Raw genomic sequence first — 14,691 nt, forward strand, 5'->3', positions numbered from 1 at the left:
AATAGGCAGGTGGCGATAGAGTAGTGTGTTAAGAGGCATGGAAGGGTCCTTCAGGCGTTTCGGTAGGACAGCCTCGTTTTCTTATCGATTGTTGCCTGCAGCGGGGAGTCCCCGCTCAGGAGGCGCTGAATGACACCTGTGCGTGGTTGGGTTGTTCTCTGCACTGCTTTGGTAGGGCTTTACTCCCTGGTTAGTGCGCATAGCGTTGCAGCCCAAGAGATTGAGCCTGTGCAGCGTTGCAGGGTGGTCTTGTCCGTGCTCTTCAGAAGTTAAGCCCCGCTGAAAGTATAAAGGAACTCGCTTCCAAGTAATTGTGTGCAATAGGATTGCAGTCTCGGACGCGCAGAGCGGTAGAGAAGACTGCGATGCTTCCCGGCCGCGTACCTCTTTAAACTGCAAAGCCTAACCCCATTTACCTGGTAAGCCCCGTTTAATTTGGTGGGATTTACTCCCGAGTAGCATGGTTAGGTTTGCACTGTAAACTATGAGATGCCTTTTGTGTGGTGGGGGGGATACTTAGCTATCCAAAGCAATGGATTAGCTTCAATTAAATCATTTAGCCCCGATGTATGTCACAAGACAGGTCATGAGATCCTGAATTGTACTGCAGCACGATCAGTTGATTCTCGTTAATTTTTAACGCGTTTTGTAATGACACAAACGAATATCAGTTAATGCGGAATAGTTATGGCTTCAGAAACGCAGATAAAAACTTCTATTTCATCTATAAGAATGACACACTCGCCTTTTAACCGCTCTGGCTGTGCTTAAAGTGTGTTAAGGAGCAATTAATTGTTTCTTGCATCATTTGGGCTGCAATCCAAAACACATTTACTGGGTGCTAAACCCCTCTGCCATTGGACACAATGAGACTTACTATTGAGTAAACGTCCATAGAACCACCATGTTGACATATGACAGACCTTTTTCCGCCCCACTGTTGACAATCACCACCACCCCTGTATATTTATGTAAGCGCAATTGCAATAAAGGGGGCTCTTGTTCATGAAACTTAAGATACTCCGCTTTGAAAGTACCTTTCCGTGCAATTCACATTTTCTGAGAAGGAATGTGTTTAGGGCTGCAAGGTTTGTTCCTCATTATAAGATGAGGGATAAATCACCGGAGTACCCCCTCTCCTGCATATTTGTGGGAGAAATGAGAATGCCAGCCCACATTACAGCAATTATCCTATGGAACCAGAGGACAATGCAATCCTATGCACGCTTATTCAGAAGTAAGAAGCCCTAGCGCGTCCAATGGAGCTTACTCTAAGTCGATAATACTGAACAGGATTACTTGGGAGTCGGGTCTGTTAAACTGCGCGCGCCCTGTTGAAAGCAGCTGGGTCTGCTCCTCAAAAGAAAAACGTGGTTTACGAATTGCTGGGTGGCTGTGCATCCCCCCCCCCGCCCCCTCCACTTTTCATTCCATACGCGCCGTGGAGGACAAAAAGGCAGGAAAAGCTCACCAGGTGCTAGCCAGATGTAGCGGGACTTCAACTCCCATCATCCTCAGCGGGCAGTGCCAATGGAAAGGGATGCTGGGAGTTGAAGTCTCGCAATGTTTGAAGAACCCCCCCCCCCCCGCCTCGGGTACCCGTCAACTTGCTTCGTGCGTGTGGATGGTTGGTTGGTTTTGAGGGTCTGTGAAGAGCAACTGAATGTGGATCTAGGCTTTCGGGGGGGTCTTCCCCGCCCCCCCGAAAGCCAGTTATTCCAAGTCAGAGGACCCTCCCAAGTGTAACTAGGCAGCTGTCATGCCGCCGGCCCGCCATGGCGACCACTGGGCGTGTGCCGTGCCTCCGCTTCGGCTGCCGCCGCCTTGGGGAAAGACGTTAGCTGAGGAGGAGTCCGCGGGCCGCCTTCCCGCGCTTTTTCCTGAGGAGAGGCGGGAGCCCCTTCTCTCGGTGATGCTTCCCTCCCAGTGACTGCCCGACACGGGCATAGCGAGAAGTGTCGTGGAGATGCCTTCTACACGTGTAGCAGGAGGAGTAAAGGGGAGAAAGAGGCTCTGCCCTTTTCAGATAGTAGATTGAAGAAATCTCTTTTTTTAACGCTCGTTTTTTGTAGGCAAGAGAATGAAAACATCTCTGCAAACCGAAAGTTGGCTTCTGAGGCAGTAGGCTGCGGCAAAACCGAAACCCTAGATCAGGCTACCCCTACCAGTATCCTGCTATCCAATGGATCCCCTCACAAGGGATTACCCTCTGCTTTCCTTTGGACTATCTCAGTGAGGGAGAGATAGGGGGGTCGTCTTCTGAGCAGCCCAGGACTACAATTGAGGGGTTCAGGTACTTGGGCTGGAGAGATTTGGACAGGAAAATAAAATAAAATTTCCAACATCTAAAGACCCTTATGCAAGTCTATGATGCTACCACACTTGGGGTCGCTTCACCTCAAAAAGAATAGAGTTGGAAAAGGTACAGAAAATGTTCCAAGAGGATGGAGCGACTCTGCTATGAAGAATGGTTGCAGCATTTGGAATTTTTTTAGTTTAGATAAAAGCTGAGTACAAGGCAACATGATAGAAATGTATAAAAGTATGCATGGGATAGAGAAGTGAGATAGAAAGGTTTTCTTCCTTTCTTACGGCACTAGAACTCAGATCCAATGAAACTGAATTCTGGAAGATTCGGGACATAGAAAAGAAAGTCCTTCTTTATGCAGCACATAGTTAAACAATGAAACTCCCTCCCTCAGGAGGCAGTGATGACCACCAACTTGGATGGCTTTAAAAGAGGATTGGACAAATTCACAGAGGATTTAAGGCTATTGATGGCAATTAGCCATGATGCCTATGCCCCCGCTTCCAATGTTGAAAGTGCCATACCTCTGAATATCAGCTGCTGAGAATCACAAGTGAGAAGGGTGTTGTTGTGCTCATGTTCTACTTGTGGCTTTCCTATTGGGGCATCTCGTAGGATGCTGGACTAGACGGCCCTTTGGTCTGATTCAGCAGCTAGGCTCTTTTTATGTACTACCTTCAGTGTCAGAGGTACTGTGTCTCTGGATGCTAGTTTCTCCAGGTAGATTCGAGAATGTCCCCTAACTGAAACCTGGGAGAGCTGCCGCCAGTCAGGGTAGGCAATACTGAGCTAGATGGACCAATGGTCTGACTCTGTACAGGGCCACTTTCCATGTATGCTTACTGATTTTTAAGAAAATAATCCTTATGTTTTGACAAAGGATTTTTCTTACCAGAAAACAGTGGTCTGGACTGGACAGTAGAGGATACAAGGCTGTTAACGTGATGGAAAAGAAGGCTAAAGTCAGGTAAGAAACACTTAAACAGAGGAGCCTGTACCAAAAACTCAGCTGTGTTGTTGCTAGTGCTTAAATAGTTCGGGGAAGGGGTGAACAGTTTGTGAACAAGGATTGCTACCACTGCAGTGGAACTAGAAGCTGTAATATTACACAAGAAGCACACAGTACCTTGATCAAATTATTTTTGTCTGTGCTACAGATTCATGGAGGGACATGGGTGGCACTGTGGGTTAAATCACAGAGCCTAGGACTTGCCAATCAGAAGGTCAGCGGTTCGAATCCCCGCAACAGGGTGAGCAATGGGCCCTGCTCCTGCCAACCTAGCAGTTCGAAAGCACGTCAAAGTGCAAGTAGATAAATAGGTACCGCTCCGGCGGGAAGGTAAACAGCGTTTCCGTGCGCTGCTCTGGTTCGCCAGAAGCGGCTTAGTCATGCTGGCTACATGACCCGGAAGCTGTAGGCCAGCTCCCTCGGCCAATAAAGCGAGATGAGCACCGCAACCCCACAGTCAGTCACGACTGGACCTACTGGTCAGGGGTCCCTTTACCTTAACAGATTCCTGGATGTCAGACTTTCCCCTCACTTTATGTATTCATTTATTACCTTTCCTCTAAGGAACTCAAAGTGGTGTATACAGTTCTCCCCCTTCCCCTTTTATCCTCACAGCAACCCTGTGAGGTCAGTTAGGCTGAGAGACAGTGACTGTCCTGAAGTTGGCCCCTGAACATCATGGCTGAACTTCAACAAGAAGCAGCCTTCTTCCTGCCCAGTACATTATCTCTGGCAAATTTACAGAGAAATGTGGTGCATTCTCAGACCTCCCTTTGCTGGAGGAGAGTGCTCATTCAACCACCAAAATATTATTTTGCCAGATGGTCTAGAATATATTGTTTAACAACACCACAGTTTTTTCTTTCCACGGAATGCTGTGAGGCTTGGCTTCTCCTTTCTTGACCATTAATTCTTCAATAATTTCTTTGCAGATTGATTTTGTAGGTTTATTTTTAGTTCTGGAAGAGTAATCAAGTCTGAGCTTGTCTTAAGTGGTTGATAAAAGAGTTGTTTGATAAACCTAGGTTGTAGAGAAGCTGGAGTTGAAAGAAACATCACCTCCCACAGGTTGCATGCACTCACTGTGTCCCACTGTCACTTCTGGACTAACAGGTTTTGTGGGTTTTGAAACAGTACAGAATGCTGCAAAACCTGCATTAAGGAGGGTGAGTCTGCAGGCCACAATCAGACATCCTTCTTCCACATCACTTTTTACTCTAGGGGGAAAACCTTATAATCTTGTCGTGAAGTAGGGTAGAAAATTCTCCATGGACATTTTCCCAGTGCTTTCTTTCTCCAAGAAAAATGTTCTGTTTTATAAATTCATTAGTAACCATGAATGGATGCCAGTTGCAAATATAACATTAGGGAAGCTGAGTAGTTCCAACACTTAGCTTTGTTTACTAAATACGAGTTCAGTACAAGAAGCATTCTAAATTAGAACACTTTCTAGGCATCAGAAATTTTTCCAGATGGTGTAATATGCATTGGATGTTTTTTAGAAAAGAAATTGTATGAAAAAAATTCTGGGAAATCCACATCATTGCTTTCTTGGGACTGGCACGCAGGAATTGAACTATCATATATCATCAGTTGATCAATATACAATCACAGTTATTTGTAACAATTTTAGCATATGTCTCAGACATATTGATAAATACAGTACGGTGTGGTTTTGTTGTTCTAATAACGCTGTTATTTTTAAAATATTTGGCTATTATTTGACAATGTTTGACCATCCAATTGTTCATTTTTATTTTATTTTTTGGCCAGTCAAATGTGCAGCCCTGGCCTATCTCCTAGTCTCTCTAGCTTTAGAAACAGCAACAGTATTTTCTATATGTATTAGGCTACATCTACTCTTTCATACTAAGGCAAATGGAGGCTGCAGACAATTACTTTTATAATTTTCCCTGTCTTAGCATGTTCTTTCTTGTACCAAAGCCCTTGATGTTCCCTAGAACCAGAAATTCAGACAGGCTTGTTCAAGAATGTGGTCGCTCACGGAATTGACTGTTGTCATCAAGTTACACCATTCCTGAAAGGCTTGAACTGACTGCCAATTAGAAACTGGGCTAAGTTCAAAGTACAGGTATTGGTATACAAAGCCTCATACAGCTGGTGACCACAATACCTTATCCATTATATATCTGGTGCTGTTGCTCTGAGGTTCTGCTAGTGGATTTCCCATAGTGGGCATCTGGTTGGCCACTGTGAGAAAAGGATGCTAGACTAGATGGACCTTTGCCTGATCCAACTTCAGGGCTCTATTTATGATCTTTATTAGTCACTGCACTCTGTAGGAAAGGCCCTTCCACAGATACTGTCACATCAAGAAGTCTAATAAGTGCAGTGTAGGAAATGGGCCTTTACTAGAAGCCCATAAGCAAGCAGGACCTGAGCACAAATGCAGCAGCACTCTCCAGTTGCAAATGCAGCATCGTTCTGAATGAACTGGGGCCCAGGGAAGAGTGCTCACTCGATCCTACTTCTGTGCTTTGTGAAAGTCTTAAGTTACCTAGGGACTTGCAATCTTAGTGGCAAAAAGTGCTTATCTTCTTTATTTTCTTTATTTTAAGTTCAAAGTTTATAAAAACACAGAAACAGCCTAGTCACAAAGGAGGTTCAGGTGGCCAGTTCGCTTCTCCGCGTCTGATTGGGAATCGCAGGATCTCGTACCGTGTGACATACACCTGGAACCGAGGTGGGAGATTAAAAGAACTCCGTATCAGGTAATAGACATGTTTATGTTTTATATCTTATTTGTAGGGCTTATTAACTTAATATGAAAAGTAGTCGTGTCCAGTAAGTATATTTTTATTGTATTCATTTTAAAACATTGATCCGGCTTCGTCAGTCAAATCAAGCAGGCGAAGTGATTTTCATTTAAAAGATTCCCCCACCTCCACTTTCCCCTTCCACAAAGGAGCTGCTCAAAGCAGGTTAAACGTAAAAAGCAACTGTAATCAGATAATTAAAACAAAGATTTACCAAACTCTGAACAGCTGCAAAAACAAAGATCTGTACTCCTAATTGATACATTAAGCAGCAGCAGATTCACAAGTTTGTTAACAAGGAAAGTTTTTAACCTCATTTTTGAGGAAGGGTGAGGTAAAAATGTCATGTAAAAGATGTTTTTTTAGTGGTGGACTTAAATGGAGGAATTAGCATTTATGTGTGAAGTTTCTGTTTGTTCATCTTTGGCTGAATGTGTATAGATGATAAATATATGCTAAAAAGCAATGAGAGATATGTTTTTCAGACACCTGGCTAGGAAATTCCTTTACTTGTGGATGAAGAAGGCATTTGGAAGGGTCCTCCCTTCTAGTGCCAGGTAAGCAAAGCAAGTTCTTTGCTTAAAAATGATAAGTATTTCTCTGTGAAACTGGTCTACACAAGTGGACTTATGGCTTGTGCATGTGTAAAAAGTAATTACAGAGTGTTATTTTACATAGAACATGAAACTACAGTTTGGCCAAATCTGCTTCAGCTTGCAGTTTCAGATCCTGATTTAGGGGCAACTTGCAAACCATGCTTTTTTGTTGTGTCTGAACCATCACAGCCTACTGGAGCACCAGGATGTTGAAATCCACAGCCTTTCATTGTTAGCAGTGTCACCTGCTGTGCTGTGATATTTTGGGAGAGACTGAACTTCTCTGGGCTTTTATTGCTGGTACAAAATGAAGAAAATCACTCATAAGAATTATTGAAACTATAATTGTCTCTAAGAACACTTGTTCACAGATGAAGGGCATGTTTTAGCTCACAGTTCAGCATGCTTAAATGTTGTTGATTTCAGCAGGACTAGAGCAGTCCAATCTGTGAACTGGAAGTGGAAAAAATGATGACCGAACAGATAAAGGGCAGAAGTTTACAATAATTGATTTAATATTGTGTGTATGTTTCCATTGTCTTAGAGGTTTTGTATTCTTTCCATTTCTAGGCACTATTATGATCAGAAGATACTGCGGAAAACCTTTGGAGGGTGGAAGGAAGAATGGTGGGTTATTTGGAAAGAATGGAAGCTCACCATCCGGGCTGACTGCCATTACAGGTCTGTTAAATGTACTTTCTAATACTACAGAGAAAAGAAATCCCCTGTTTGTTGTAATGTGTCAAAAAGCAAGCTGTGCTATCCTCGTCAGCAAGCAGCCAGGCATGTTGGCATTTCTACAGTTCCTTTCAGTTTTCCTAAGTGCATGCATTTCTTCCTGTGTTCTTACTAGGAAGACACATTGATCCAAACTATGGCTCACGCTAACCATAGTTTAGAGCCCAAATCATCCTCAGTTTGATCATTACAAACAGGACAAAAAAGGGGGTCGGGGATGCATTGCATCACTGCTTTTCTTCTTCCTTTATATGTACAGCTGAAGGTACGGTAATTGTCCTGCAGTTCTGTACATTTATATTTATTTTCCATGATCATCCAAACCACTTTCTCATAGGCTGCCTGCACTAGCAATTCCCTGCTGTTTCTTTCCATTCCGGTGTTTCATGGCCAGTCACTTGGCCACCAAAATTCCTCTCTGGAACCGCACTATATGTAGCTTTGCCAGTTCCTAGGCTTTAGGTACCCATCCAAATACAGCATGGACTCATCAACATATTTTGATGAATAATTGCTTTGCAAATAAATTCACAAAAGCTACTATCAGAAACCCTCTCTATTGTCTTTTTGGCACCTACGAAATACGCTTCTCTTTCAACAAAGTGTCTTTATCCCAACTGGTATCTGTCCTGCGTTTGAACTTATTGTGTGTATGTGCTCCTGTTGCTTTTATAATTGATTTTAAATTTTTTTAATATATGTAACTGTTTTATATTTGTTACTATGTTGCAAATTACTTTGGGGCAGTTTGTGGGAAGCAATTCATAAATGAAATAAATAACAAGCACAACAGTAATAATTACTAGCCCACAAAAGTTTTTACTAGGCTGCCTGCCTACACATAACCCGTAGACAGTCATTTTTAAACAAAAAAGGAACAAACTTCTCTGCCTGGAGGGGATTCTTAGTTGCCTTAGGCAAGCAAGCAAGCAAGTGGTTGTTTCCCAGCCTGTTTTGCCACCTATGTAAATAAATGAATACTTTTTGTGTTGCAAAAAATTACAATGCAAAAGCATTCCTCAATAGTAATTTGGAATGAATCATCTGTATAGCAAATGGGTAGGCTGGGTTCTGACACTTGCAAAGTATTATTTGCTTTTGTTGGCCAGGTATTTCCTGTACAACCTGATCTTTCGGGCCTGGAAGTCCTACGTACTCCTGCAGCGAAAGAAGAAGGTGACTTATTGTGTTGCAGATTCACATGGTGAGAGAATAGAATCTGTTGTGGAAGAATGGAGTAGGGAACTTGTAGCCCTCCAGTTGTTGCCAGGCTACAACTCTCACCACCCTTGAACTTTGTCCAGGTTGGCTGGGGCTGTTTGGGAGATGGAGTCGAGCAACATCTGGAGGACCACAGTTTCCTCAGCCCTGTAGTAGAAGAGCCTGGGTTGCTGTGTCCATGCTCTTCCAGTGCAGATGGCAGCCTGCTTGAACCCAGCACCGAGCCTTTTCTCTGCATATTTTGCTGTGTGTTAAATTAATCCTAGCCTCTGCAAAAGCTCAAGGGGTTCTCCATCTGCTCTGCAGTATTTCTGAACAGCAACATGTATTTTGCATTTAGAGTTTTGTTGCAGACAACACATTATTGGATAGTTCTCTGAAAACCTTGCTTGTTGTGAAATCCATGAATTTCTACTAGGATCTTGAATCTTACAGCACAATAGTGCAAACTATGTTGATATATCTACTAAATAAACATTACATTAGCATCAGTAATTTAGCAGACATTTTGCTTAGCTAGCAAGTTGCATTGCTAATTTAATGACACCTAAGTGGCGCCACTCATCTTTTCCTTACAATTGTCTTTTTCAAGAAGCTTTAGCCCCGTGCTCTGTATCCCCAGTTGAACCAAAGATTGTGCAACTTCATTGGCTTATCTTTACTCATTGCTCCCTCTTCTCAGCTTCCTTTCCCACCCTCCCCATGCTTTGCTGTTTCTCTCAGTGTAGAGAGGCAAGCACCTATGTATTTTTTTTTCGCTGGAGAAAAAAATACCCTTCTGATTTTCAGATAAGGAAAGTCGGGGGTAGGACAAAGCGTTGCTCTCCCTACCCCCAAGTGTTGCTGCTCTGATCAAAAGTGGAGCAACACTTCCAGCAGCTGTTTTCAAGCTTAAATACTAGATGTGAGGCATCACCATGTATTAGTTGGTCCAGATATCTTGTGAAGACATCTTTTTGCCCTGGTGGAACCATATTATTTATTGTTTGTTTGTGCTATTTCTAGACCTTTTAATTCTCAAAGTTTCTAAGCTGGGTACATAGAAATTAAAAGCATATGACAGATAAGATAAATGAAATTTAAGTATAAAAACAAAAAACTTTTCCAAAATGCCTGCTGAAATAGAAATGTCTTTTTTAAGCACCTGAAGTTGAACAAGGATTGTTCTACTGTTTTCTTATATGCTGCTTTTTATAGTTTTATGCTATGTTTGTATACTGCTAAGAGATATTTAAGTATTGACTGGTTTAGAAATGCTAATAAGTAAAAGTAAAATAATCAATCTGGAGATCCCATTGTGGACTTACTACATTCCATTTGGCCGTCAGAGTCCTATTCATGTGAGTTCCAGAACTATGAAGCATTTAAGGTGCCATTCCTCCCTCTGTCCCCGGTGTAGCCCTATTTGCAGCTGCTTGTTGCAAGGTGCCCTTGCAGTCCTCCTGATGAGATACGAAGATCCTTTTGTGTCTGAAAACAGCCTGCCGTCAGTCTTTTGACCAGCCACACCTCTCTCCTAGAGCCAGGCTTTTTCTGTATGGGCCAAAAAGGATTGGGAAGTTATGTGTATAGGACAAAAATACGGAATCTTTAAAATACTCGTGCCTGCCATTAAAACCATGGCTTCACATTTTTCACAGCTGCAAAAATGAAAACCCTTTGGACGTGGCAGCGCTGGCTGAGCTACGTGGAATTGCGCCGGATGAAGCGCCGGATGCACTTGGAGGCCTTCAAGTTCAGGGAAAAGAGTGCCTTGAGGTGAGAAATGGTTCAGGTTCAAACAAGGGTTAATGGGGCACATGGCGCTCCTGTTCCATCTTTCTACATATTCCAACCCTGAAACAATTAATTAATATCTCAATTAATATCTCACCTTTTTCTCCATGGAGCTCATGACGGTCTTAGTCTGAAACTCTAAACACTATACCACGTTGGCTTTCAATTCCACACTTCAGTGCAGACTCGCTCAACCTGGTTGTTAGTCTGGGCTACTCCACATGGACACAAGAGATTTCTGCACCCCTCGTGATTTGATCCCTCAATATTTGACGGCTGGCAGAGACGTATTATTTATTTACTGCATTTACATCCCACATTTTTTCTCGAAGGCACTCAAGGTGGCATACACCGTTTTCTCTTATTTAATCCCCACAACAACTTTGTGAGGTAGGTTAAGTTGAGAGGCAGTGACTAGCACAAGGTCACCACCCAATGAGCTTCATGCCTGGGTGGAAATTTGAGCCTTGGTTCTCTAGCCACCATACCACACTGGTTTGTGCTCCTGCTTTTAATTGCTGGGTTTTTAAAAAAATAAATAGGAATGTTTTTCATGTTGTTCTATGTTGCCACCAGCACTTAGTGCCACAAGAGCTGATGATACATTTCCAAGGAAACAATAACTCACCCACCTCCAAGAAGACAGTTTTTGAAAACTACGGTAATACAGCGGTACCTCAGGTTAAGTACTTAATTCGTTCCGGAGGTCCGTTCTTAACGTGAAACTGTTCTTAACCTGAAGCACCACTTTAGCTAATGGGACCTCCTGCTGCCGCCACGCTGCCGGAGCACGATTTCTGTTCTCATCCTGAAGCAAAGTTCTTAACCCAAGGTACTATTTCTGGGTTTGCAGAGTATGTAACCTGAAGCGTATGTAACCCGAGGTACCACTGTACGTAAAGAATGCTATTCAGTTAGTTAGTTGGTTGGCATGGTGAGTTGTTTATGTCATGTAAAGGATCAAAAAGGGACCAGAAACATTGGGTATCTCTATGGTAGCCTTTACCAACCTGGTGCCCTTCAAATGTTTTGGATTACAACTCCCATCAGACCTAGCATCACATGACCGTGGTGGCTGGGGCTGATGGGAGTTTTAGTCAAAGATGTTGGGAGAGCACCACGTTGACAAAAGCTGCTCTAAGAAGCAGAAGGGGCTCTATAGTTCTCCAGCACATACATTCATAAAACTCTTTGTTTTCATCAGAGTTAAAGTCTAAAGTGTGTCCTAACCTTTTTATTTTCAACAGACTTGCATGGAGGTTGTGGAGAAAGAGATGGTCACAGAATCAAATTGCTTGTGAAATGGATGGTCAGGCTCTACAGCATTGGGCCCAAGGCTTACAGTTTCGTGTGAGTGCTGGAAATATTAACCCTTTAAACCCTGTGCCTTTGTGTTGTGTGCACACACACTAACACTGGCCAAAGGCCCAGATTCAGTGTTCTCTGACAACCAGTGCAAGGGCTGCTGTAGTAGCATAATAAAGCACAATATGAAATCCAGTTCAAGAGTTGCGCTAGCAGAGCTTTTGTTGTGGAACTGGTTGTGCAACAAAAAGTATAGGAGCTAGTGCAAACCGTGGCACAACTATCCATGTGAACCGTGCTGGCTCCTTTCACCTTCTCTTGCACAAGCCATTCTTGCTAGCGCAAGTGTAACTAGCACACAGCTGAATTTCGCCCATTAGCTAACAAAATTATTACTATTTAATTGCTGCTGTTTGTAATGATGGGTGCAATTTCTGTGAATCGTTTGCAAATAAGATCTGCCTTGCCTCTTCTGTCACTGCCTTGTTTTCGGACCCTTATTCTTCCTGTTCATCCTTGTTGTCAGGCCTGGCTCAAATGGAAGGAGTGCTATACGTGCATCCAAGATGAGAGAAAGGAGGAGGCCAGGGCAGTGATGCATGAGCAGCACAGGGAGATGTGGAGGGCCATGAAATCCTGGCATGCCTATGTGCAACTCCGAAGAGAGAAGGAGCATCAGGACAGTGAGTTGCGCACACTGCTTTGGGACAAAATAGAGTTGATTTCTCTTCCAGCATCACAGAATAATGCATTTCTTCTAAGAGAGAAGTTTTTGTTTTTCCCTTGGGGTGTTGGTTGTCTCCAAGTGGACTTAGGCATCTTCTGTTGCTCAAAGACAGGAATCTCAGTGATTGCACTGCCAGTATAAAATGGCCTGTCCAGAACTGCAGAAAATCTCCACTGCCAAGAAATCCAGTAGACCACTAAAAGCCTGTACAGAAGGGTGTAGCATAATATTTCAAATGTGATGACTTTATTGCTTTGTTTGATAAGGGTGGAGCATAGTAGAAAACCATGTCTGGGTGCCTTTGAGAGTTAAATATGTATGTGTGCCAAAAAACCCCTCTCTAGTTGGAGATTTCAAGAAAAGTTGTTATTCAGTGGGAGCAGCTCCATTGAAAGGTGGGTTGTAGGGGAGACCCCATTTCTTTAATTGCTGGAAGGTGACTAGTAGAATTCAGCATGAATCTCTAGATATCTGGAAAGGCTGTGAAATTAGAGGTACTACAGGTGGAGCTCAGTCCCTCCTCCCTTGTATTCCTGCGCCTAATTCAATTCTAAAATAATCTTAGAAGCAGAATTTCACTCTCTTACTCCTGTCACAGAACACCGAATTGTAAACAATATAAAAGCCCTGTTTTCATTTTGCTTTTAGTGATTCAGCACATTTTGTGTGTGTGCTCCTAAAGAATCACAGAAACACAGAATTATAGAGTTGGAAAGTATCCAAGGGTCATCTAGTCTAGCCCCCTGCTTTGCAGGAATTGCAGTCCTGGTCTTCCAGCCGCCACCCCGGGACAAGAGCTCTAGAACGGCCTACTACATTGCCCCCCTAGCTCAGCCCGTTCAGCTCCCACAGTGGGGGGCAGGGCAGAACTTCTCCACACTCCACCTTTCTTTACAAGCTTGAACAGTTGCTGCTGTGCAAATGCTAATTTGCTTTTCATGCAGAATACCATGATCCCTCATTTAAATACCATAAAAGCCCTGAAGCTGAATCAGGCCAAATGCCCATCTAGTCCAGCATCCTGTGCCAGCCAGGTGCCACAGTGGGAAGCCCACAAGCAGGCACCATAAATTACTTTAGTTTCCAGCTCCTATTTCATACCAAAACATCTGTCGCTTGAATACCCAATGCTTACAAACCACCCCCTGACCCTGACCCTAGCACAGATAGGACATTTTCTGCCTCTTTTGTTCCAGAGCTGGCCTTGCAGCACAACCGCACCCGGGTCCTCTTTCAGAGCTTCTCGATGTGGCGTCTGACTTGGGAACACAGACAGCAGCTGCAAGCCCACCAGGAGCACCTTGTTCAGCTGGCTGCGAGGGTCGCCTTGCGAAGAGTTTTCACACGATGGAAGCAGTGTATCCATATTCTCCTCGTCGTCCTTTCCAGTGGTTAGGGGGGACATGGGTAGTAAGAGTTGAGGTGCATGTATAAAATGATACTTCTGGGTTGTTGTTTTTAAAATGACTCATTTTGAACATGAGGAACGACTCTATATTTCAATAGGTTTGTTCCAGGTCTGCAGCACTGGAGCAAAGACTGGGGAAGGCCCTGCTGTTTGATTCTGTAAGCCCTCATGGCTCAGAATTGGACCACTATGTCACAGTCTTTAAGAAGACATGCGTGTAAAACCATGAAAATATTCAGAGAAGTTGATCACCGGGTGCTTATTTTCTCTTTTGCCTAACAATCAAAGGAAGGAGTGGGCACACATTTGGAAAATATATTTAAAGTAAAGGGAAGAATGTTAGGATAACGCAGATTAACTTGGTGGAATTCACAGATGCAGGATGTAGATTCTTCCCCATAACTTTTATCCAGGTCAGTAATAAACTACTGAAAGGTTGATCTATTCTAGCTGGTTAGGCAAACTTTTTTTCTTAACCTGAATAACAGATGTGACGTTGTGTGCCCAAAAAGCTAAGCACTATGAACTTGCTGAGCGCCACTACAGATGTCACCTGCTGGTAAGAGGTTTGCCATATCTCTGGTGGGAGGAAGCCTTGCCTCTCTGGAATGACCTGACCAGGAAAAGTTGGTTCCTCCATGATGATTCTCCCATGGGGCCACTTTCCACAGTGGCAAGCAAGCACTGTGTGTATACAAGCAGCTGGAGGCCACAGCCAATCTCAGCTCCCTGCAGCATAATTTTAGGAAGGATGGGGCTGGAGATGAACGCACTACAACAGGTTTGGCCCTCCATTTGTTGCTGAACTACAGCTCCAATCATTCCT

At 43.5% G+C, this 14,691-nt stretch overlaps 1 protein-coding gene across 10 annotated transcripts in view; it reads left to right on the plus strand.

Moving 5' to 3' along the window:
* The window catches only part of SFI1 (SFI1 centrin binding protein), a 33,902-nt gene that overhangs the window by 679 nt on the left and 18,532 nt on the right, over positions 1 to 14,691 (plus strand). For 3 of the 10 annotated variants that reach the window (XM_083417547.1, XM_083417541.1, XM_083417543.1), the window contains exons 2-11: positions 3,204 to 3,275; positions 5,897 to 6,049; positions 6,580 to 6,651; positions 7,261 to 7,371; positions 8,538 to 8,632; positions 10,290 to 10,407; positions 11,673 to 11,775; positions 12,257 to 12,413; positions 13,654 to 13,815; positions 14,354 to 14,424. In XM_083417547.1, coding sequence (XP_083273673.1) covers positions 3,253 to 3,275; positions 5,897 to 6,049; positions 6,580 to 6,651; positions 7,261 to 7,371; positions 8,538 to 8,632; positions 10,290 to 10,407; positions 11,673 to 11,775; positions 12,257 to 12,413; positions 13,654 to 13,815; positions 14,354 to 14,424 — 1,065 coding nt within the window. In that variant the 5' untranslated portion in view covers positions 3,204 to 3,252. Of the gene's footprint in view, positions 1 to 80; positions 420 to 1,487; positions 1,615 to 2,072; positions 2,423 to 3,203; positions 3,276 to 5,896; positions 6,050 to 6,579; positions 6,652 to 7,260; positions 7,372 to 8,537; positions 8,633 to 10,289; positions 10,408 to 11,672; positions 11,776 to 12,256; positions 12,414 to 13,653; positions 13,816 to 14,353; positions 14,425 to 14,691 lie in introns of those variants that run through there. The other 7 variants (XM_083417546.1, XM_083417550.1, XM_083417548.1 and 4 more) reach the window with 7 other exon arrangements.

The sequence above is a fragment of the Podarcis tiliguerta genome, assembly GCF_965153285.1.
Source record: "Podarcis tiliguerta genome assembly, chromosome: 16".
Lineage (NCBI taxonomy): Eukaryota > Metazoa > Chordata > Lepidosauria > Squamata > Lacertidae > Podarcis > Podarcis tiliguerta.